Below are 25,479 nucleotides of genomic sequence, written 5' to 3' on the forward strand. Positions count from 1 at the left end.
GTCTAGGTATTGGACTGAAAATTTCAGAATTCACAGCTAGTTTCTATCTCAGGAGATGACCAGGTACATTAATCACTTGACCTCTTTTGGCCTTGAATTCTTTTCCATTCTCTGCATTTCCCAAAATATGCTATTGGAAGTATTTAGCTCTTAGGAGAATAAAGCAATATTAATAATTTAAGAATGAAATAGAAGGAAAAATATGTATTGGGTTCCTAAAAATAATCCCAGTCATACAGAAAGGCAAGAAGACAAGCAAGAACCTTACATAACCATCAGAATGGGAAAACAGACAAAGCTTTGTGAGTGATTTGACATGGATTAGTGACATGGCAAATTAGCGACATGTCCTCTGTGACATGGTGGAGATATGTTCACAGGAGTTCTTTTGTGTGCAAAGTTTACTATGGATAAGCTGATACAATAAAAAAGGATGTTGCAATCATTTTGCAGTTCTTGAGCATGTCCAGCCTATCTCAGAAGCTTGAGATTTTGACAGGATAGGCATACTGGATTCACCATCAAAAGGGAACACAAAATAGGAAAGCAGATTAATCTCAGTTTAAATCCCTTAAAGTGTAGATTTTGAGTCTCAGTATTTTTTAGTCTTCTACTATTGTCAAAACCATTCAATATCACAAGACTGGCACATCCAGGCAGAGATAATGAGAAGTCTTTTTGGGGGCACTGGAGAACTAGGGGCAATTTTTAGACAGTTAAGCATAGATGAAGTTAAATGCGGTGCATGCAAACATTTCAGAAGCTAAGATGTTTTTATATTCCATAGAGGCAGTGGGATAAGATTTTTGTGAGGATAGGACGTTTTGAAAAGAACTTCAGTTAAGTATTACTAAAGTTGCAGTAATCCTTAATGATTCACAAAAAAACAATTGTCACTGATTTACATAAAATTCCAGCCTTTTTAAATGATGCTTTGAATTTAAGGGTGATGTAAATAAAGTGTGGTTTGTAACAAATGAAATAAGGTTCACCATATGCATAATGAAATGTGTGCATATTGACTTAGACTATAAAAGGAGTTGTTTAAGGATAACAGCTTTTATCTCTTTTTTTTAATTTTATTTTATTTTATTGGGCACCATGTTTGTCTTTGCCAGAATGTTTGTAAGTACAGAAGAAATTTACTTTATCCTCTGAAAACTCTCTAATATTAAAGCTACCTCTGGTTTGTTCTGAAGTGCACATGTGACTGTCACAACCAATATTAGTGCAATTCGTGTGATTGGCCAATCTGACAAAAGAAAAGAAATGAAATGTCAGTTAAAACTTATATATGATTTTTTGGGCTGCATCTTTCAGGCTGTTCATAGTAAGTTTAAGAGATAAGATGTCCTTTGTCTTGCTTAATTACTCTGCATAAATGCCCAGTATAAGAGATGATCTTTTTTAAAATCTAGTACTAGAGTACATGATCTTCTTTTTTGTGACATGTAATTGTGTCTGTTTGCTATTGTTTGTTCTTCGAGGTTATCTAGTTCTTGCCTTTATCTCATGTATCCTCAGTATATATAATATGAATTTTTTTCATGACATTTGTAAGGCAAACATGGAATCAGTATACAAAAAAATATTACTTCAGCTTGTAGGCTACTCAAACTGTTCAAGACATCCTTTGTAAAGTTAATATCTTGCTGTAGAATTTGTAACATCAGAAATGCATTAACTCAGAACAATGTCTGAAGAGGTACATCATACATCTGTGCATAGATTTACATACTTTTATGGTTTAATCTAATATCTTGCCATATTTTTTTTTGGACAGGCATGTCTATGTAAATATTACTGTTTCTCTATAAAACAATGTTACTTCAATAACTGCATATAAAATACTCTTCAAATTGTAAACTAAATATTGAACCACCCTCTAAATCACAATTTATCTGTTCAGGCATTTTTAGAAAATGATACTCCAAGAGTTTTTTTGTTTTTTTTTTTTTGAAGTTGTGCTGGCTCCCAATGTATTAATTAATATTTGCTTTTAGTGTTCTATATATAGAAGTGCCGTTTCTTGAGTATTATGCATTTTGCTATAAACGATTTTCTGTGAGTAAAGTGTTTCATACATATCTAAGTAATCTTTATATATATAAATATATATTGTACCCTATCTATACATATTTATACTTCACCGTTCTTTGGACTCTCTGTATGAGACATAGGGGTGATTTAGACACATAGATGATGATGTATTTTTTTAAGGGTAAAACTACTGATACAAAATGCATCAGCTACTTACAAAATATGTATCCGTTTTGTTTTATTTTATAAATTTCTGACAGAAATCTGTTTAAGTAGCTACTGACACTTTTCATCTAAGTTCTTTTATGTTTGTTTATATTCTGGATCAAGGGTAAATATATCCTTTGTCAGTATGTGAAAGCACATAGTCTCCTTCAACTTCTGCTCCTCGGAGAGCATACATTATATTCGATTTTAAACATAGAATTTACAGTGTCCTGACAAAAATATTTTACTCTAATCTGACAGGGGTACCCCCTACAGTTAAGAATGAGTGTTAACCACACTCCCAGTGTTAATTTTATATGCAAAGCAAGAAATGTAATGATATTTGTGAGAAAAGACTATTAAAAAAAAAAAAGAGAGAGAAAATTAAAGACTAGATTATCTTGTGTAGCAAGCGGGAATGCTTTTCAGAGCTATAATAAAAACCCCTTGCATCCTGATATGCAAAATGAAAATTAAATAAAGCCATTTTATTTTGGATGAACCAATAAACAAACCTCCCTTTTTCCAGTCACAGCAATGAGTATAAAACTAAAGCATGCCAACAAATGATTTTGGGTTCTTTTGTTTTTTATCTTCAAACAGATGAACATTATTTATTAAGATATGCATAGATTTAATTTCCTTTAAATACTAAATACTACTGGAATAGGTTGCCCAGGGGGGTTGTGGAATCTCCTTCTCTGGAGATATTCAAGACCCGCCTGGACGCCTACCTGTGCGACCTGGTGTAGGGAACCTGCTTTGGCAGGGGGGTTGGACTCAATGATCTCTTGAGGTCCCTTCCAACCCCTATGATTCTGTGATTCTATGATTCTATGATTCTATGATTCTAAAGTCCCTATGAGAGAGGACTGAATAAAAAATATTATATTTAGTCATGTATTTCACCAATTCTTAACCTGTTACAGGAAACAAATAAACAAACAAAAACAACAACAACAAACAACAACAACAACAACAAACACAGCAAAATCTCTCCAGAGTATTCATATAGGAAACAGTTTTCACGATCTTTTCCTTTGACAAGTTGATAACATTTCTTTATGTTCACTCTGGCAGGTCAAGAGCAGCTGAATATGTATTTATCTTTTGTTACTACATTTTCACTCTTCCCTTCAGCCCATAGCATGGCTAATTTTAGTTACTGTGAATTTTAAATGGTAAAGGTAATGGAGGATTCCAGTAGGAATTACATAGTTTTATTACATAGTTATTATAACTTATTCTTTATTAATTTCATTCTATTAATTGTTGGGATCTCTCAAGTATTTTGATTTCCTCTGAATTTTTATTTCCTTTAAGTAAACAGAGACCTGCATAAAACTTTTCTGCAGAATTTTTTCAGCCAAATTAAGTACAAAATATCAAATGAAATACAAACTTACATGGTCAATGCAATGATGATTTTCTAACTTGAAAATAAATGAATAGGATTGGCATAGAATATCAAGAACCTAACAAGATGTGTACACATAACCATTAAGAATATTTTCATCAGAGCAAAACACAGTTTCCCTGTTGTATGAATGTGTTCTTAGGGCTTTTGGGGTAATGATCTTTTCACAGAATCACAGAACTGTAGGGGTTGGAAGGTACCTCTAGAGATCTAGTCCAACCCCATTGTTATCTTTTATATGGAAAACACTGGATACGACAACATTGGTTATACGTATACACTGTTTACAGAAACTGTTTATCATTACAGCTCATTACAGTCAAGAGTAGAAATCATAATGTCAGAGGAAACCAGATTAGGTATTCAAACCTATTTACCCATTAAAACTGTGAAACTATCCATTCTGAGAAAGGATCAGACATTTTTATCCTATTTGTACTAAATACAACATCAAAGTATGAGGAATTCTCTTAAGGCCACAGTAGCTATCTGTGAATTTTTTTAGGGTAAATCTGTGTAAATCTATAAACCTAATACTAAAACTGTACAGGCTCACTCTTTCTCTTTGCTACTTGGAGCAAATAATTAATATGCACAGTATTATCTAAAAAAAAAAATCAAACACTCAAAATTGCAACCACTTGAGAGCCATTGAACACAGGTATTAGAGTCATCAGTACAATTTTATAGTCATGCATCTCTTAAAGGTGTTTGCAGCCACTCATTCATACTGGAGGCCTGGCATGAGCCTGGAGAAAACCAGTTTTTCCTTAAAATGCTACTTATCTGCACCTGGTTTCATGATTTTCCAGTATCTTCCAGTAGTTAAGATCATTAATAGTTTCTCTGCTCTTCTCAGACTTCATACTGCCTCTCTCTCCTGATTTTCAGACACCTCCATGCTTTATTTTTACTTGACATTAATTTGAACTCTATACTGACACATTTCCACTTAACCTATATCTCTTGTTTTTCCTTGGTAAATAGCAATTGTAGCAAACACTGCAGAAATTACATGTTTTGTGCACGTTTTCACATTGTTTTTTTTTTCTTTCATAAGATTTACATGGCTTTTTCTAATTCAACAGTAATTTTTATATAAGAGATTAAGGAAAACATAATAGAAGAAAAACATTGATAAAATATCTGTAAATTAAGGAGCTGATAGAAAATAGACAAATAAAAATCAAATGGGTGCCTTTTTCCAGATAGATCATTTTGAATATATTTGATTATTTGATGACTCTGAGATAAAAAAACTGCCGCTGAGTAGCTATGTATAAGAGTATGAAAATCATCCAAGATATCCTTGTATTCACTGTAGACTATTTGTAAAAAACACAGTGGAAATTTAATTTTGTCATTTTATTTTAGTCTAATAGAATGATACATAATTGTTTTCAGAAGAAGTGGATTAACATTAAAACATTTTACTAGCTTATTATCCAATGCTATACATAAAGTTTTATAACCATCAGCTAAGAATTTTAAAGATCCTTAATACTGTTATAGTAAAATCGATTACTTCAGATAATTTTATATTTCAAATAAAAAAAAATAGATCTATGTTGGTAAATCAGTCATATTTAAACTCTTAATAAAAATATAAATACTTATGTTTGGATAATATTTTGTTATAAGTGCAGTAATATAATGTGGTCGATTGCAGTTTTTAAGTTGAATATTGATCCTAACTTGAACTAATTTTTTTTTCCAATCTTATTTGCTAAAATAAGTATTGGTTTTATGTATCTCCCAATAGTTCCATTACAGAAATTAGTATGCTGATGTTGTAGCAGGTTATTTTTTTAATCTTTATAGGAAACGAAATTTGTCTTTAGTTTTATCATCTTGCAAACAATAAATAGATTATTAAGCGCTTCTGGCAATTGCATTCTACTTTGTCACACAGGTATATGTATATAACAAAGCATTATACAAATATGCATATGTAACTTTGCTTAATGAATATATTCAACTACAGCATAAAAAGTCCGTGTTAACTTTGGAAATAGTTTAAAGCTTGTGGATGACTGAATATATACAATAACCATTTATGGCTTATATTCCTCCTTCTCTACTTGCAAGACCCAGGTTGTCTGTGCTCAGAATGAGCTCCTGATATACAAAGCAGTACAGTCTTAGTTTACTTTTTTTTTTTTTCGAATAATAAGTGCCTATCCTCTCAACTCATGATAGGACTGGTATGATTTATTTGTGCTTGAATGTGGGACAGACCTCCTTTTAAAAATCTAAGTTGATTTTGGTTGCTGACAATTTATGATAAAAAAATAAAAAAATTAAAAAAAATAAAAGATCAAACAATAACTAATCTCTAGAACAGCTTTGGGAAGCATACATGCTTGCAAGCAGTTTAAAGCGAGGTCCCCAGCCTACAAGGTAGTCATAATTTTGATCCACATCTGATGTGTTTGAGTCTATGGAGCTGAGAGATCCTGCCAAAGAGCCAGTCCCCTCAAATGCATATGTCTGAAGTGAGTCATATGGAGGAGCAGTAGGGTCTGTATTGGCTTCTTCAAGCTTTTCTGAAATGAATTGTCTGAAGATGGCACTGTCAGGACCAACCTGCAGAGACTGTCTGTAAAGGCTGTGAATTTCTGTGGTGATTTTCTTCCGAGGTTTGTGTGTTCTCAAGACAGTGCGTGTTCTCAGTGCTGAAATATCAAAAGCATCTGTGTCCTCCTCACCACCTCCTTCATCATCATACCTGACAATGTTCTCTCTGAATTCTTCCACTTTCTCTGAAAAGTGAGTCTTCTTCCTCTGCTGTCTTATGCCTATAATCGCCAAAAAGAACACTGACAAGACAAAAGAAACAAAGCAAGGGGAAATATAAACAGAGCAAGAGAATTGGAATGAGTCTAGACAGCCTTTAAAAATAATAATCATTCTTAATATCAATGCACTTGCAAAGTGAAGCTATCTTATCAAATTTATAGAGCTGTGATTTTCACAGATTGTATGGTTTAGAACTGAGTAGAGTATGTAGTGGAAAAACTGCTACAAAGGGACTTATAAAATGGGTGAATGAAATGGAGCAGTTCTTTGAGTAGATGAGAGATGGAAGAAATGATGGCAACATATTATGTTTGTTTTTTTTTTTAAACTGCTTTGTTTTATTACATAATATATCAATTTTATATTCAAAATTTAAAGTTTTTAATTTTCTCCTACTTTCAGATCAAAGCCCCAGCAAGAACAGATGAAAAAATAAAGCAAAGAGTGAGATGTCCTCCTCATTTGGTAGAAAGTAATTCAGTTCTGTAGATCATGGGTGTGGCTCAAGTTTTTATGTGATGTTGATTTAGAAATGTGAGGACTGTAACTAAATTTTGTGTAATGCTGTAGCAGTTGAGGCTTATAAATAAGAATAGCTCACATTTTAACATAAAGGAATTGTTTAAAAATATTTAAAAGAGGTTTTTTTTTAATCCTATGCCATTTAATTTTTAACTGATCAGTTCAGTTTAAATTCTCTATGACATCCACACAGATAATTGATTCCCTGCAGAGAAGAATCTGAATGTCTCCAGTGGACAACAGGTTGGCCACGAGCCAGCAGTATGACCTTGTGGTCAATGATATCCTGGGGTGCATTACAGAGAGTATGGCCAGCAGGTAGAGAGAGGTGATCCTTCCCCATCTGCTTTGTCTGTGTGAAGCCGCATTTGAGGTGTTGTGTCCGTGTCTGATCTCCTCAGTACAAGAAAGATGGGAAACAACTTGATAGAGTCCAGCAGAATGCCACAAAGGTGATTTGGGGCCTGAAGCATCTCCTTTATGAGTAAAGCTGTGAGACCTGGAGCTGTTCAGCCTGGAAGGAAGGCTGAGAGGGGATCTTATAAACTCTTATAAATATCTAAAGGGTGGATATCAAGTGCTGTAAGTTATTACTCAGGTTGTAACGTAACTGCCAATCATGACAGGGTTTTATCACACTTAGGGATATGAGGCACCTTACTTCCCCACATACTGTTTCATGAGATCTTGAAAAACTAACATAAAACTTGGAAGCACTGGAAACAAACTTTTACAATATTATTATATATTAAAACAAAAAATAAACAAAAAACCAACTATGTAGTACTCGAAGTTCTCAAAGCCCTTGGCATAGTGAACAGTTATAATAGTAAATATCACAATACTAGCTAAAGTAAAAATAAATAAGATTTAGTACTCATCTGTAAGTTGCAAATATATAATGTATTCAATCTTTTATTATTCCATTTTGAATTGCTCTAAATATACATGAGAGGGTTTAATTCATTTAATATACTTGTATTTGTAAAAACTGGATATTAACTTCTATTATTTTACTCCATACTTCTGCTTTAACTTCTTTGATATACATAGCCCCAGTTGACAGCAACTATTTTCTTCAGAGAGAAGACATCTCTGCAAGTGACCAAGAAGGCCTTGATGAATAATTTCATTTATGGCCTAGACGAAGCAGTGACATACTTTGCCTGGTCCTCAACTTTGTTCACGCATAGCACAGAGTGACCAGGTTCATATGTCCTGCAGCTAGCTTTGAAAAGCGCTTTGGCCCACTTGTAAGCTTGAACAGACTAAAAGTTAAGTACTTCAGTCAAGAGAGCTGCATTCCAGTTTTCAGCTCATATTTAAATAGGGCAAGTCTGGAAGTGCAAGGATGTCTAGAAACAACAAATCCCAATCACATAATCCTGTTTTCTCTTCTGGAAGACAGAAGTTGGAAGTGGGGGAATTACTATATTCTGGACTTTACTATTGAGTCAAGAATTAGCTGATGTCTGTCAAGATCACTTCCATCTAGACATAACAATAGTGAGATACTCTTTCATTGTTATAATCACCCTACCTACTCAAATTCTTCTGAGAGTATTTTTTTTTTGTAGATCTTTTTTTTTTCTCAATTTTCCTGAATGTCATATAATCTTGAGAGTCCAAAGGTATATAAAACTCCTGATTCATAACTCATAAGCATGCTGCTGCTGTGCAATTCATGCTGTTGTAGGACTATATTTTGGTGGTACATTTGAGAAAAATTTTAGTGAGTCCTCGCCCAGAGATTCAGTTGGAAGATCAAAACTAAAATAACAGGAAACAATTAGATCCAATTTCTATGCCCTCTGTTAAGGTAAATAAAACCATAAGCTTGAGGACAGAATGCAGAATATGGGTGATGTTAGCTTGTTCAATTTAATTTTTCCCTAATCTGACATTAAAATAATTACAGGACCTGTCTGGGACTTCTTTTCTTGTTGATGCTTGTTGACTTCTTATCTTCCTGATACTACAGCAGATCAAAATACTATATCAGAATAGAGTTGCCAGGCATCATTTTCAGTCTTGTTTTCTTACGCTTAGTGAAAACACGCTTTGTATTCTGTTAATCTTAGATTAGATAAGGTCATATCGTATAAAGAGGGTAAATGAGAGAATATTCTTTGCATATGTATGTTTGGAAAACAAACAACAAAAGAAAAATGGTGCTTATTTACAATTGTTTTGTATTTCTTTCACTGATGTAAAAGTCTAAATATGTTACTACTGTATTTGCTCTCATTAACAAATACATTGAGAGAACAGTTATCGCTGAAAATGTTTCATAAGACAACATGACTTCTGCTCTTATGGCTTCTTTCCTTCCTGACATTTTATCTGAGCTGTGAGAAGGTTTGTTTCAGTTTTCCTACTTGTTTAGTTTCTGATTATATTTTTCCATATTTCTTAAAAGTTTTTGAAAAATAGGTATGTAATGGTTTTATGATTTTTGATATTGGTATTCCTCATCACAACATAATGTAGTGCATTGGGACTTAAAGGGTTAATGCTTCAGCTCCATGGATCATCGATAGCTCTGGGTACATCTGTCTCAGAAGAGAACTACGTACCCCAGACAACTTTGTGTTGCTTTGCATTTTTCCATTTTCTGCTCAGAGGGAATGATAAAAATTGCTTGCATATCACAAGACACAGGCTCTTTCCTTCTCAGATCGACGCAGTAGGGGGTGCTCACTAGACATCTCACCTTCAGTGTTTACCTTAAGGCCTTCAGTTCTCAGACACTCTCTCTCATTTTATTTGATTTATTAGCTGCAATTCCAATTATATTGTGTTAATTTGCATTCAGATATCTTATTTAGTAAATTAGCTTTTCTCCTCAGTTAATTGCCACTGTTTTGATTTTAGGCTCATTTCCCTTTTTCTTTTTTCCACTTCCCCCTTCCTCTTTCCTAGGGCATGGGTCCATGGGTCACCCAACCCAATTGTCATGGAACTGGGCCAAACCAGCTCACAAACCCTTGACAGGGTTATAATAGATTTTTACAATTTAAAATGATGATTTGATATCAATGAAATCTGGTTTTACCTTCATTTTCATTGTTTGTTGGTAGAGCTGCAATATTAGTTGAAAAATTGTTTCCCTAAGGTCTTTGGTCTATTTGGTGATACTTCTGGGTATGATATTTCCTGTGATATTTTATTATAAAGCATAGCATGAATATACCATATTATTCCACAAATAAGAGAAGCTGGAGTTGGAGCTGCAAGTCCTTACCTGAAGCTTTGTTCTCACCAGCTTGAATGATAAAACAAACCTACCCAGCTCTATCACCATTCTTTCTTTCCTGGTCTCAAACTACCATATCTTAACCACAGCTCAGGCACAGATTCAGGATGGATAGTTAATCTTTGGTGAATAATTACTACAGTGGATCTGCTGTTATAGTATGTCAGTGTCAAATCACTCGTCAAACACTTCTGGGATACTGTGCCCTATTTCCTGGATAGAAGAACACCCTGCCTGTTTCTAGAGATAGACTTGATTTGAGAGAATTTCCTTCTATTTTAAATTGCATTTATCTTAGCTGTATATTTAGCACAACTAAGGCTGAGTGAGTATTTCTCCACCTAAATTGTTCTTATAGTAACTGATCTCTTTTCACAATTATTTCTCAGCTCTGTCTAGGCTCAGTACCTACTTTGCCTTTCTACATTTTTATTGGAATTAACGCCAGAGAAATAAGCTGAATAATGGATCAACTAAAAGAAACTTTAAGACGTTGTGTTAGACTTCAAATTTTATGAAAAAATGGAAAAAAAAATAACATTGTTTTAGAAAACAGAAAATAAATAAAATATTTATATTATTACTTTTTTTTTTCTCAATAGGACAATATTTCTTTTATTCCCCAGTCTAGGAAACATCTTTGCCACATAATCAAAGCCACTGTAAAAAACTAACAATTTATCTTACTCGTACTTACCCAGGAGTATTAGCAGGCAAGCCAAAGCAGCCACTAAAGCTTCTGTGCTGAGACCCATGGAATACATGAAAGCTCCATAACGACAGTATAAGGTATTCACTTCAGTGTCACAGTCACAGACAGTGACAGTGAGTGTATTTGTGCTTGTAAGTGGTGGGGATCCGTTATCCAGAATTATGATCGGCAAGAAGAAATAAAACTGCTCTTGTCTACTGAAGCCGCTTACTGTTGTAAAAATTCCAGCTGTGTTATCTAGAAGATGAATGATGCATGATATACATTTTACATTTTGGAGCAATGAAAATGCAGTGGAATCCAACCTATTTAAAAACAATGTTAAATATTACTGACTTTAAGAATATAAGTCCAGTTATGGACATGTACCCTTTGCTTGTGTGAACTATGAGTAAATGCATTTATTTGTCATATATTTTCCAGGTTCACTAATAAAATTTGTCTTTAAAGCTATTTGTAATGTTCAAAGCTAAAAAAAATCCCACTGCTCTGTACAATTAGCTGGTTCTTACAATAATTCCACGTAGACAATACAGCAGTTTGCAGATGAAATATAGACAGTTTACCAGTGATAAGTCTCCAAAAGTATGCCTGACAGCACACAGAGAGAGCAGGTGGAAACTGGATAAAACAGAAAGCAAAGAAGCCCACTAAAATAATCTTTTACTTCTTTCCCTAATTCAAAACTCGATCTAGCAGTGCTCCTATTATCTAAATGAATGAAAAGTTGCTAGAAGCTTTCACCTAGCTTTGTATTTATCTATAAGCATTTAGAAATCAGTTTTGTATAAAGCCCAGTAAGCAGCTTTATGCAGCTTCTGCTGCATTCAAACTTGAATCTGAAACTTGGCTTGGAAAACAAAAACCTTAACTAAACCTGTGTATAACTGAAAGAAAAGAAAAAAGTTCAGGTGTGAATATGTCATGGCAGGGTGAATGAATTACTACTCGATTTATAGATAGAAAAACAAAAAAACCCTACACATTTTTGCAATTATCTCTATAAAATATTTATACAAGCAACATAGTGAAGTTTTCTCATGTTTCTTAGTCAAAGTTTAGGGAGATAAAATGTTCCAGATCTGTTGATTCTCTAAGGCCTAGGCCTCTCCCAGTTCACCTCACTACTTATGTGAAATGCAGTAAAACTCTAGAGATGGTTGACTGAACATAAGATGTTTAAAAATTTTCTTCTCACTAGTAGCCATGAAAAGGAACTGGATGTACTGTCATGTGCATTGCTTTGCTTGGATTTTGAGCAGAATGAGCAAAGATGAGAATGGCTTTGTCTACTTGTAGAATTTGATTTTAATATAGGAAGTTATTTCCTCCTGGCACTGAGTGAGACATTAATGAAGGTGGGAGATAACATATAAAACATATATAACATAAAAACATATTAAAACACTGAATTTAACTGTGGAGATATTGAGAAAAGCAGTTTGCCATTTAACATAATCTAAACTTTCCAAAGTTTATTTCCATTGATTTATTCACCTAGGCAGAACACTAAGATACACATGTTTCATGGCACCAGTAATGAACGAATGTAGTTTAAACTCTTATAATAAAAGTGATCACATTCCTATTTAGCATAGAATCCTAGAATGGTGTAGCTTGGAATGGGCTTTAAAGATCCTGCTGTGGGCAGGGTTACCACCCACTAAAGCAGGCTGCCCAGGGCCCCATCCAATCATCAAGATTTGATCAATGCCCTGGTCTTGAAGATCTCCAGGGATGGGGCATCCAGAACTTCTCTGTGCTGCCTGTGCCAGTGCCTCACCACCTTCTCCCTTGTCCTATCATGATCAGACTGTAAAAAGTCAATCTCCTATTTATAAGCTCCCCTCAACCACTAGAAGGCTGCAACAAGGTCTCCCTAGAGCCTTCTCCTCGCTTCTCGCTGAAGTGATGAAGTACCAGATTTGTACTAACAGCAGTTTATTCTTGGCAGTCTTGTTTCATAGATAAGTAGTAATGGGTTGTACCATTGTTCTTGTTAAGATCATCTCTTACATTAAGAATATAAATTTTAAAGAATAACTATATTTTCCATCCTTGATTTTTACTTTCCTTGACATGAAATCATCTTTTGCTGTTTAGTTACAATAACATTTTCATTTTAATTGAATATTTTTTTAATTGCTAAAATGAAGATCATTAGAAGTGTGCGTCTCCATTAGAAACTTTTTAATGACTCTACCTTGATTATCTTTGACAGTAAAACATGAGTTGTTTGTGTTGTCCTGAGCCAACGAGAAGTAAAAATGGTGACTTTCTGCTGAATCATCTTTATCCACTGCACTGATGTTCTGAATTAGCTGGAAACATAGATAAGTACAATTGTTTAAGAATTTAAGTTTCTACTGCTCCTTTAACACTGTAAAAGGATATATCAGATATAATGTTAAACTGCTAATGCTAGAAATCAGATTTGTAAATACATATTAAGTACGTCTTATGTGCTCACAAATATACAGCTTCCACACGCGAGCAGTCTAATCAAGACTGGTATTCTACAAATATTTTACATTGTTGTTTTTTTTTTTTTATCAGTTTGGGAGAGATGGGTATTAAAACCTTCAGAAAATATAAGATTTACTGGATCAAAAGAAAAGAGACAGATGTGGTTTCCATTGAAATAAAAGTACAGAAGAATCACACACTTCAATGAATTCCTCTATACAAAATTCATTTCCTTTGAACCCACAGACACCTTGATACCACTCATACGATATACTGTAGCAGCAGTAAGAGATGTTTACAAATTCATGTGCTGAATTATTGATATTGTTAATTTACAAACACGCCGCAATCAAATAAAAACAAAATTAACATATAATGTCCAATATATTTTATCTCTGTTAATAAATGCCAACTTCATATTTAATACATTCAATACATTTTTGCTAAAAACAAAGGTTTTTGTTTTTTTTTCCTTTACTTGCAACAGTAAACAATTAGTCACCAGGGAGTAAGCATATAGTATTGAAGATATGATAAAGCATATATCATATAGTATTCATATTATATGAAGTATATAATACGTACTGAGTTATTTAATTTCAAGCATTAACATAGCAAGACTGATGATTTAAGAAATCTATCTTGGTATACTCTTTATTTGTTTTTTTGATTGTTTTTCATATTATTATTACTACTCTATGGCAAAAGAAAGCAACGACAGTGCCTTTTAATAGGATACAATAGGATACCACTACCAGTGGTTCAGGCTGTGACCTGGCAATTCTGCTGCATACTACAAAACTGGAATTTAATAAAATGACTGCAGATTCCATCAGCTGCTTTGAAGGATGATGCCTCTAAGACAAGGATTGTGAAGTGCCATACATTTTAATTCCTGTACCTTGACCTGATAGTTAGCTAGCTGAAGACCAAGGGAAATGACATGACTCGTACTTTTAACCACAACTGGCATTTGCAGAAGATAAAATTACCACATGGAGAACAAATAAAATGATTACTAACATGGAAACATAAATGGATGTAGATAGATATAAATAAATTACTTTTGCAACAGAAAATCCTTATGTAAGTGCAGACTAATCAAGGTCAAAGTCACCAATCTCATGTAAAAAAAAAAATTTGAACAGAACCATTTTGGATTCTACAAAGGTACTCTTTCTTATGTCATAAGAATGCTTTCAAGATGTAAAAGTTGTATGTGTTTTTATGACTGCAGGTATTTATTGGTCATTTTGCACATTTTTCCAGCTTTTAAAATCCTTCTTGTTTGGATTCTGGTTGTACTCTTACTGTACAGTTTGAAGTAGATCTGGATCACTTACAAAAATTAAAATGTTGAAAGGAAGTGCGTGAAGAAAAATGAAGAGCTAAAATTGTAAATGGGGGAATTAAGACAGTTTTCTCACATAACACCAATCACCTTGGGAGTAAAGAGTAAATGAAAATAATAATAAATCCAGATAAGAATGCTTAATCTAGAAATTCTTAAAGCTTAGGAATGTGGTGCAAGGATTGCGATTTAGAGGTTATCATACTGAATTAGACAGGCTATGAAAAAAAAATGATTTTTAACCATAGTATTCTAAGAAAAAGTATCTGGTCTGTTTCTCCTCTAAGTCTGGTTCTTTCAGACAATGTCATGCTTGGGCTGAAAATCCTGGGTCTAGAATTTAGATCCGTGACATGAACATGAATTAAATCTGTGTTTTAAGTATTGTGAAACTTTTTAGAATTAACCATATTATTTTGTTTCAATTAAGAAGGGAAAACACACACCAGTCTTCTGAAATTGATATTTCACACTATACACATGTCAACAGAACTGATTTTTAAAATTAGACAAAAGACATCCTATGCTTGTTGTACTGAAGTAATCAATATTAGAGGAAACGGTAATATCTCCAGTCAAAATTTCATAATAATGAGAAAAATGACAGCTAACTTATTCACACTTACCTGGCCAGACACTGTATTTTCGCAAACAAATGTCTCATAATGTTTGGGGAATTCTGGCGCATGGTCATTAACATCAAGAACTTGGATATATACATTTGCTTCTGAAATTTTTTCAGGATTTCCTAATGATTAAAAAAGGCAGAATTGTATAAATAACTGTTACACTAGATAACTAGATAATTTTTGAGGTCCTTTTCAACCCAGGCCATTCTGTGTTTCTATGGTTCTACAATGTGTGTTAGTATCACTGCTTCTAACTCTTTCAGAAGACCTGAAGGAATTTTCTTAAAATAGTCAAATGGGCATTAAAGAGAAAACCTTTCTATCTTAACTGAAACTGTATAGTTTGAGTGGTTCTTATATTGCATTTGAAATGTATTATTATTTCATTACTTGCAGAAAATGTTTGTATTTTTTTGGATCTTATGGAATTTATGCTGAAACTTTTGAGTCTTTTGCCAGCAGAAATGACAGCAAAAGTAAAAGTTACTAACACAGAGAAAAAAAGGGCTAGGTGCTCAGCAGGTTCACATTGCTATTCCTCCTGTGAAATCATTAGATAACATAATAGGCAATGAAACAATGCTTGGTTCCCTTTTAGAAACGATACACTGAATCTGTTTTAAGTAGATCAGAATTAGATGTATAAGGAAGAGATGTGACTGGACTGGTACCTAAAGGAAAATTATGTGATTCTTAATAGGAGTCAGGGAATATTTTTGGTTGCTTCAGACATATACAAATTGGCATGAGAAGAGACCAAAAACTTTGTCCTGTTCCTAACTTGCTTGCTCCCAAAATTCATGGATTCCATATTGGATGCCTGTTGTCAAATACTTGAACAAACATAGCATCTTGCAGCATGAAGCTGTCATTCCCACCTATTTTCGTTCATCAGCTAACCTATATACTTTTTTATCTTGTCATTAGATTTGGTTTTTTATTATTATTATTAGTTTGTGTGTATTTTTTGTTTGTTTTGTTTGTATGTTTTTTTTATTTGATTTTGTTTGGGATTTTTATTTTACTTGCAATGTATGTTAAAATAACATGAGAGAAATTCCCCATATTGCCATTGGAAAATAACAGTGTGGTAGAAGTCTGTTTTTCTTGGAAAGTGGGGAAAGCACTAGAAGTTAAATATAATATAATTTAATGTATTTAAAATTTATTTTATTTAAATTTAGTATATTTTAAAATTTATTTTATTTATTATTATTTTAATATAATGTGCTTCCTAACAGATCATTAGCTTTTTGCTGTTACACTGACAACTGATTTACAGCACCTGCCCAATCCCTGGAGGTGTTCAAGGACAGACTGGATGGAGTCCAGAACATTCTAATCTGGTGGGTGGCAGCCCTGTTCACAGGAGAGTATTGAAACTAGATGATCTTTCAGGTCCCTATCAACCTAAACTATTCTGTGATTCAAATCCTTCTGAAATCATAGGAGCTCAATACTGGGCAATAGTGATTTTATATTTTATACTTTATGCAGAAAAATAGTTGTCAGAATCTGAATACAATTGTTGTACTCAGATCCTACATTAACCTAAAGATCTTTGTCATAATATCTAAGAGAGATCACAACTTGAAAATAAAAGTCTGTGAGAACTGAATGTCAAATGCAATAGTCTGAGTCAGTGTCAAGAATGAATTTCATGGTCTAATTACTGGGAATCAAAATAATTTACCAACTTATTTTGGAGCTGTCTGTAAAAAAAAAGAAAAAAGAAGTAAAAAAGCAGTGACAGTGGTAGAGGTAAAAAATAGAACGCAATATCTGTAGGGTATTAAAAAAGTTTGGGATTGGTATCAGCCAGTAAAAGGAAACTTGGATTAATTAATAATAATATTAATAATAATGCTAAAGCAGGTTTATTTAGTTCCTACTTTATAATATGCAAACATATTAAAAAGAAAAAGGAAAAACAAAAGAAAAAATAACAAATCTAAAATGTAAATCTATCAACAAAAGTATATACGGACAAAGTGGAGTGAAAATTCATTATATGCTTCAAGAGTGAGACCCTCAAAGAGCTGCACATTCTTCAGTCATGCAGTAGTTTTGAAACACACTGTAAATGAACATCTGCAGAAGTCTCTTCACTTGTCTCTTTATGGTAAGTTTACATAAATCTAATAGTTAGCTTTATCACTAGAGATACAGATAAATGAGGATCAAAGTAAGCTCAAGTCAATTGCTATCACTGGGAACATCTGTCATTCAGTTCTAGTTCAGCTGAGAAGAAGTTGAGAGAAATATTACTATTCCAAATTAAAAAAAATATTTAATCATACGAGTTAATAAATCATTGTCAAGTAAATCTGATTGCTTAAGGATTTTTTTGCTCTCATGAATGGCTAGAATTTTCTATTTATGCTTTGGCCTTGTATCCAGTGAAAGCTGGGTAAAAACAAGTAAAAGCTGATCAAATTTTGATTGATTTCTTTTGATCTGGAACCATATTTTAGCATAATGTAGAATATGAATCAATACATTGCAGATTTCTTCTGCTTGTGTTTAAAGTCCAGTGAATTAGGTCTGCTTCTGGGTATCTTTAAAATATTCTATCCCAACAATGTGAGAATAGGATGATGAAGACGCAAGTCTTGCAATAGAAGGCAAACTCCTCTCAATAATCTCTGATCCTTGTTACAACAGAGGCAAAAGGTTTGGGTCCTGTTCAAATGCCAGGACATCAATAGACCTCTTGAGATGTTACTTCTGCAATGAAGTTATGAGATGTATCTCAACTGCAATTAATATCTAATGCAGATGAAGTCTAATGTCATTTTGATTTGCCTTCAGTGGAAATACAATGTCATCCACAAAATGTCTCATGCACACAGTGTATTTTATGACTATACTTCAAGGAATAAAATGATACTAGTTCACAATATAAATCATTTCAGATATGACCATACCAAGGTGACCTAACTTCAGTGCTTCTGAATATAGTTTTATAGACAGTGACCTTATCATCATTAAAGAAATAAAGAATAAGTGTATGAAAATAATGAGGGTTCCATTTCTTTACAATAACTTTCATTGCAATGAAAGACCCACTTTTTCCTACTGCAGGAGAGACTTATTCATTTGTAACATTTGATTCTTTTCTTTTTTATTGTTTAGCTAAACAGAAAAATCCAGACCAAAGTCATCCTGCTGTGTTTCCATAGCGCTATTCAAGACATTACAAAAATATGTCAGAGATCAGTTTAAACATCACCTGCTAGCTGCCCAGCAACATGAAAAATGAGATATATTTATGTTTTAAAAGTCCCAGAGAATCTGAAAAGAAAGATAGTACTATACATTCCCAAATACAAAATAAGGACTTGAGTGAAAATTGATACCAGCTCTGCTGCACTGAACTTCTAGCAGTACTATTTTGACATACATACTGGAGATGCTTCTTTTGGGGAGGAGTGCAACAGATGAATATATTTTTAAAGTAGATTTACCAATAAATAACATTTTACCAAGATTCAAGAATAAACAGTATTTAGACAATTTGTCTAATCATCCTTCTTCGTCTGATCATCCTCCAATTTTGTATGTTTCTTCTCAACGGTAAATGTGAAAAGTTATTAAATACTATCCCAATAATCCCATTAAACCACTTTGTAAGTCAGTAGTTCTTAATTTGCTGGAGCATTGTCTCAGAGTTAGAGCAAGCAGATAACCAGAAGTACAAACACAGGCAATTTGCTTTTGACTTTCAAACAAACCGACAGGTGAAATCTATATAAAGGATATTTCAGAGATTAAATTGGCTCCGAAGAGAAGTCTAACTGATTTAGGCCTTACATTCAGAATTAATTTCAGCCATGGGTTTCTGATTGGTGTTAAATTAGACCCTGGCTAATTTCATGCTAGTCAAAAATCTGGTGTGAAATTAATCAGGGTCTAATTTAACATAAGTTCTTTCACTATAGGAGCAATTCATATGCTTCAGTATAACTTGAAAGCATTACACTTTCAATCCTATTATAATTTCTTTTATATATATATACATGTGTTTAATAAGGTCATCTTTTATGAAAGAGCAGAGGGCCTTAGAGCTGAAATATATTCTACTCTTATTTAACTAATCATTTTAATAATGCTTCTTCATGTAGCAAGCAATAGTAATACAAAGACAAGGAAGCATATATTTTTTATTTAAAAGAAGGCATATTCAGAGGATAATTACAATTTGCAATATACAAAACACAGTGTTCTTCAGTTTTCTTACTCACTAGTTTCTGTGGCTGTAACAGTTATGTTGTGCCAAGAAGCTTTCTCTCGGTCCAGAGGTTCAGTTGTAATGATTGTTCCATTGTGTTCATTGATGCTGAACAATCTCTTTAAATGCATGCCTTGGACAATAGAATACCTGCATAAAAAAGAAAAGGAAAAAAAAAAGAAAAAAGATTCCCTAATACTGAAAAGCTCCATCAGAAACAGGGACATGTAAAGCTATTGTCAGATGAGAAAAACAGAACTGTGCATATATACATATAAATGTGTGCTGCAACAACTTAGAAATAATGAAAAATGTACACTTATAAAAATTTAAAAATCAAAGACGTCAAGATCAAAGCTCTTCTTTTTATAAAACTAAATATATCTCAGATCTATATTAATGTGAACTGAATCTGAATTGTATTATTCATTCTTCAGGCTCACAGCAGGTGAATGACTTTGCTGAAAAGAAACAGCAAAAGTGCCACTCGTGAAATGAATAACGCTAACAGTTAAGCGGATGTATAATGGTAAATCTATTTTATCATTGTTGACATGCTCTGATGCTGAAGGAATGGGCATTATAAAGAAAGAAAGACAACTATCTATAATGAGGTGTCACCTAGGCAGGGTACAAAATTCTAAAGTAGAAGATGAATGCAAATCAGTCCACTGCTCCTGAGTTGTCACTTAAAATCCTACAGAGGATGCTTCTATATGCAGACATACACATGCACACACAAACATACATACCATTCAAATTGTTAAAGTCTAACCACTGGTCACAGGCCAGAGATGGACTGAAAAAAGAGACCAGAAGTATTGGTTCAAATGGGAAGAATATTTGTAAATATTATTTGTGACATTGAAAAAAGTCAAAAAAATGTGTCAAAAATCCTAGTAGCCAATTTCAGAGAAGAAAAATCTGAAAGATAGGAAAGTTCTTAAAATTTCTGTTTGGAATTCACAAGTTTAATTGTTCCGTCTTTTTTTGCACTTTTATTTCTGCTCGATAAAGTCTTTTTATTGTAGAATCATAGATTTATTTGAATTGGAAGGGATTCTTAAAGACCTAGTCTAACTTCTCTACAATGAACAGGGACACTTTCAGCTAGATAAGAAAACCTAGAATAGGTTTTTCATCAAAACCTAGATCAGGTTGTTCAGAGCCCCAACCAGCCTAAACTTGAAGATCTCCAGGAACAGGGCTTCCACCACCTCTCTGGTAAACTTATACCAGTGCTTCACCACCCTTATTTAAAAAAATATATATATCTTCCCTATATCCAGTCTAAGTATTCCCTCTTTTATCACTTATTGGCACTTACGACTGTAGCTCTGATTATGTGTCAGCATTTTGACTGATCTTTTTTTATTTATTAATTTTTATTATATTTCTAAGAGAATAAATTAAGAAATCTCATCACAAAGCCAATGATAGTATTTTTTGTTTGAGCCAAAGCCTTACTATTTGGAAACTTCAATTTCAATAGTTTATAATTCAATATTATTTCTTTTGGAGATATACAAATTACATGAGTATTCCTCATCCTCTGTACCCAGAGTTTGTTGGAAGATTTCTGACACTTGTTTTTCATGTTGTTGTCTATTTTTGTTTTGTTGTTGATGTTAATCTGATTCATCATCAACAATTGTCAAAAAATCAATGTAGGATGGATAATTTTAGTTATTTTTTACAACTGTACTACTTCTACTGCATTTTTTGTTGCATACCGTCACTTTATTTACTTAAAAACCGGTGTCCTAATACAATATAGCTAGTTTCCTATATTCCTGTCATAACTTACGATATCAAAATCAGATACCCTAACCCCCAGGATTTCAAAATCAGATTTATGCCTATATGTGAAGAGTGGTGTGCTGTATTTTAAAGTAATTCAGGAATACAATGTATGCTTTACTGTACTGAGGCTATTCAGGCACATCCATCAAAATATTTCACATTCAACAGTTGCACAGTGTTTACATATTTTATTGCAGATGCTGCAGTATCATCTAAACAAACCATGCTCAATTTCTTTGAACAAAAGTACTTTTTAAATTATTCTTATTTAATATAACTTCGAACTAGTTTACTAAATAGTAGTAAATTAATAGGAAAACATGGCAAATGGGTTTTCACTTACAATATTTCTGAATATATACATATATATATATGTATGTGTGTGTGTGTGTGTATTTGATTTTGCTATTAGGAACCTAACAAGTTAATCTAAATGCCATAAATTACTTTGTATGTCATTCATTTGTCCCTTTATCCTAACTTCTTTAAACTGCTGAGTAGAGTAATGTCAAGTAACTCAAGAAGCAATTTTTAATTATAAACCCAATTTTAAAGATTAATTACCTGTTTTCTTCCTTAAGATACACCATAATTAATTTGTAAAATTAAAAGCCTGGGGGATTCCTTTTTATATAATATCTCTCTGTGGTTATTGAAGCAGATGTAGGGAATTGGTAAATTTTGATCACGTTGAGCTGAGAAGATGCCAGTGGAGCTGTTCTGTTTCTTCCTCCAAGCAGTAAAACCATCTCTACACATCTCCAGAATTTTGGAAAACAGTCTGGAACTTTTCCGTGCACTTACAGGTTTGTCTGAGGTACCTTGGCACTTCTGTTATGCACATCCTCTTCCAGGCCGCTATTTAATCTACTGACCTATCTCAAAATGCTCCTAAATCTGCATGAAGCTATTTCATTTATATTTTGGATAGGGATCAGGATTTAACCTAGAATAATCTTGGTTATCACAATGAAAGCATGATGAACTGTAATCATGAGCCAAAGTAAGGAACACAATTAACATTGGGAAATACTATTTTTGAATCATTTAGATTTTGAGGTAGGTACCTGACTGGGCTGTTGTCTTTGTCCACATCTCTAGCAGATACAATTCCTACCAATGAGCCACTTAAAACTCCTTCAGCAATCTCCATCACATAGCTCTCCAAGGTAAAAACTGGAGGTTCATCAGCATTTATCACACTGACTTGTACAATAGTTTTGTCTTCAAATGGTCCTTCTTCTAAGAAACGATCATCAATGTACCTGTTTACAACTTTTACTCTAAAAATGTGTTTCCTCTTGCTCTCATAATCCACTCTCTGTTAAGAAAGAAAATGAGATGAAGAATATTTCTTTTTTCACATATGAATTAAAATACAAATTCACAAGTGGTGTGAGATGAAATGCAAAATAATGCTTCCCCTTTTTTCGTGGAGTGTTTTAACAGTACGTACTTCTAAGATTTCTTTTTTAAATTTAAAAACACTTTAATAGTTAAACAGTATAATGCTGTTGTTTCATTCACATGTAGGCAAGTTTTAACATTGTCATTTAATAAAATTGTAAAATAAGTCTTTCTATAGATAAGAAAAACATCTGTTTGTAATTGGACTTCTCATGCGTATGTAAATTCATTGAGCACTATTTTGTGTATATCATAAATAATGGAAAACAGTCAGTCTTCAGGAACTAAGCTGAACTTGTTAGAATTTATTGTCTAAAATAAAAATAATTAGAACACAATGGAAAGAATGTAATAAACACATAGCAAAAAAATGAATAACAACAAAACTCTCTGAAAAAAAAGGAAAAATTTTCCAGAATTTTAATGAACTCAGATTACAAAAAAAAACAGCAGAAACAACAAAAAATGTTAAAACCTTCAGTTCTTCAGGCTCCTGAATTTCACTAGAGACTTCAGATGAACTGTTAGGTGGCCTGGAATGCTTCTTCTTAAAAATATATCACATAGTATGAAAGCTTGTGAAGTATCTTAATCCATAAATTAGTATCATAATCGTGTATTTAGAGCCTTTATAAACCTATGCAATTGCAATCAAAATCCACTGTCTACATTCGTGTTATAAATTCTTTCTTCATTTAAATTTAAAAGGAAGTGATGGAAAATATTGCATACATTTTAATAATGAAGTTTTTATAGATGATGTAAAGAAGAGATTGAATATACTGCCACAATGCAGGACAATGTGTTGCACTGCAAAGAATAATACTAAGATATTCTGATTGCCAATATTTTATTTAATGGTTATATGAGTGAGACAAAAATGAAAACACATAGCCTGAAGAAAAAAGAAAAAAGAACAAAAAATTAACAACAACAAAAAGTAGTAGAATACAAATGAATAGTCATTTTATAAAATATACTTGTTTGAGGAAGATTTTCCCCATATTTAGCTATTTTTCAGATTGTTTCTGAAGTCTCACCTTCTTCAGTAAGATAATTCCTTCCTGAGTTTCATTGTTAGTAATGATGTCAAAAACATTTGAACTATCTTCTTCAATGAAATAGTTCATGGCTGCATTGTCCCCTGTGTCGCTGTCTTCTGCCAGGAGTCTGCCTACAGTAGTGCCCACAGGGGCTTCCTCGGAGACATTCATATAGTAGAGTCCTAAAGAAACAAATACTGATGCAGGTAAGTGATCCATCATAGTTAATAGCTTCTGAGGCTATGGTGGCCTGGGGCTCTTAGAAAACTGGGGAAAGCCCCCAGCTTTTACTAGAGCAGTGTACCTAATCCAACGATGGATGAGCTGCAGGGGCAGGGTAAGACAACTGTTCCTCCTATAAGTCTCTCTGAGTTCCACTTCAGTTATAAATAAAAGGCTAAGAAGAATCAGCTATAGCAGGGTGAAGAACAGAGGAGGGCAGCATTTCCCAACCACACTTTATTCATTTCTCCTGCTTGCCCATTTTCCAGTGTCTTCAAGAAACTGCCTGGACAGACATTCACCTCATTTGTCAATATGATTACAGTATTTGCCATAATTATATATATATATATAATTATGGTAAATACTATAAATATATACATAATAATATATTATAGATATATATATATTTAAAATGAAGAGAGTAGAGAAGGAAGGTGCATGAAAATGGTACTAGGAATCCTACTGCTGAGATATTAAGTATAGGTATTGCAAAATATATTGAAAACAGTTTAGTAAGTAATGTGCCATCAAAGCTTCATGCAAAAAAGAAAAGCAAGCCTGAAGTCTTTTGATAGTGGTTGGTCTTCTGTTTCTTTTTTATCTTTGATGTTCGATTATATTTTTGTTCCATGTTTTTTTGTGTGGTTGCTTTTTTCATTTTGGTTTGTTTGTTTGTTTAGAAAACATCTGCAATTGAACTTAATGGAGCTATTGTAGATCTGTATTTCCCTATGCCTTCAACTACTGTAAAGTAGCCTCTACTCACTCTGCTCAAATTTAGGTGGATTGTCATTGACATCAGAGAGGTTGATGGTAACAGTGGTCGTTGCTGAAAATGCTCCTGGTTGTCCAACCATGTCTTTGGCTTGGATGACAACCAAATACTGATCTTTTGTTTCTCTGTCCATTTGAGAAGCCATTCTGATGACTCCTGAAAATGAAAAATATATTTTTAGGTCCCTGACATACAATACTCGTGTTTTTCCCAATATCTGTCCATAATATAGGGGTTTAAAATGTGTTTATGGACACAGTTCTGACTTACATACATTCTAGGCTATACTTATGGCAACTTCTAAACTCTGTTACAAAGATTCATGCTTAGAATTCTAGGGAGCAGAACACACCCTATATTTCCTATGTCATATGTAAGCATTTTTATTTCCGAGAAATACATGTGATTTCTCCAACATAGAGGTAGAAATAGTCACATAGTTAATCTTGGAGCTGTTAACCCAGAAGTTTTCCTGGGCCCTCTTGTCAGATGAGGTATTCAGAATCCAGATCTTTTCTTAAGCATGATAATTTCCTAACTAAATTGCTGATTTTCTAAAGAGATTTAAATAATGTCAACTTCCTATGAGGAAGAGT

The 25,479-nt window shown here is 33.2% G+C and overlaps 1 protein-coding gene across 3 annotated transcripts in view; it reads right to left on the minus strand.

Annotated features, from left to right (window-relative positions):
* Window positions 1-5,905: 5,905 nt before the first annotated feature.
* The window catches only part of CDH19 (cadherin 19), a 105,835-nt gene continuing 86,261 nt past the window's right edge, over window positions 5,906-25,479 (minus strand). For 2 of the 3 annotated variants that reach the window (XM_065751933.1, XM_065751934.1), the window contains exons 5-12: window positions 24,875-25,039; window positions 23,881-24,065; window positions 22,501-22,754; window positions 19,644-19,780; window positions 15,397-15,518; window positions 13,157-13,274; window positions 10,939-11,190; window positions 5,906-6,483 (exon numbers count right to left, since the gene is read on the minus strand). In XM_065751933.1, coding sequence (XP_065608005.1) covers window positions 5,993-6,483; window positions 10,939-11,190; window positions 13,157-13,274; window positions 15,397-15,518; window positions 19,644-19,780; window positions 22,501-22,754; window positions 23,881-24,065; window positions 24,875-25,039 — 1,724 coding nt within the window. In that variant the 3' untranslated portion in view covers window positions 5,906-5,992. The remainder of the gene's footprint in view (window positions 6,484-10,938; window positions 11,191-13,156; window positions 13,275-15,396; window positions 15,519-19,643; window positions 19,781-22,500; window positions 22,755-23,880; window positions 24,066-24,874; window positions 25,040-25,479) is intronic. The other variant, XM_065751935.1, reaches the window with a different exon arrangement.

Source organism: Cyrtonyx montezumae, unplaced genomic scaffold (genome assembly GCF_038088225.1).
Source record: "Cyrtonyx montezumae isolate F1298 unplaced genomic scaffold, pur_monq_1.0 scaffold_8, whole genome shotgun sequence".
NCBI lineage: Eukaryota > Metazoa > Chordata > Aves > Galliformes > Odontophoridae > Cyrtonyx > Cyrtonyx montezumae.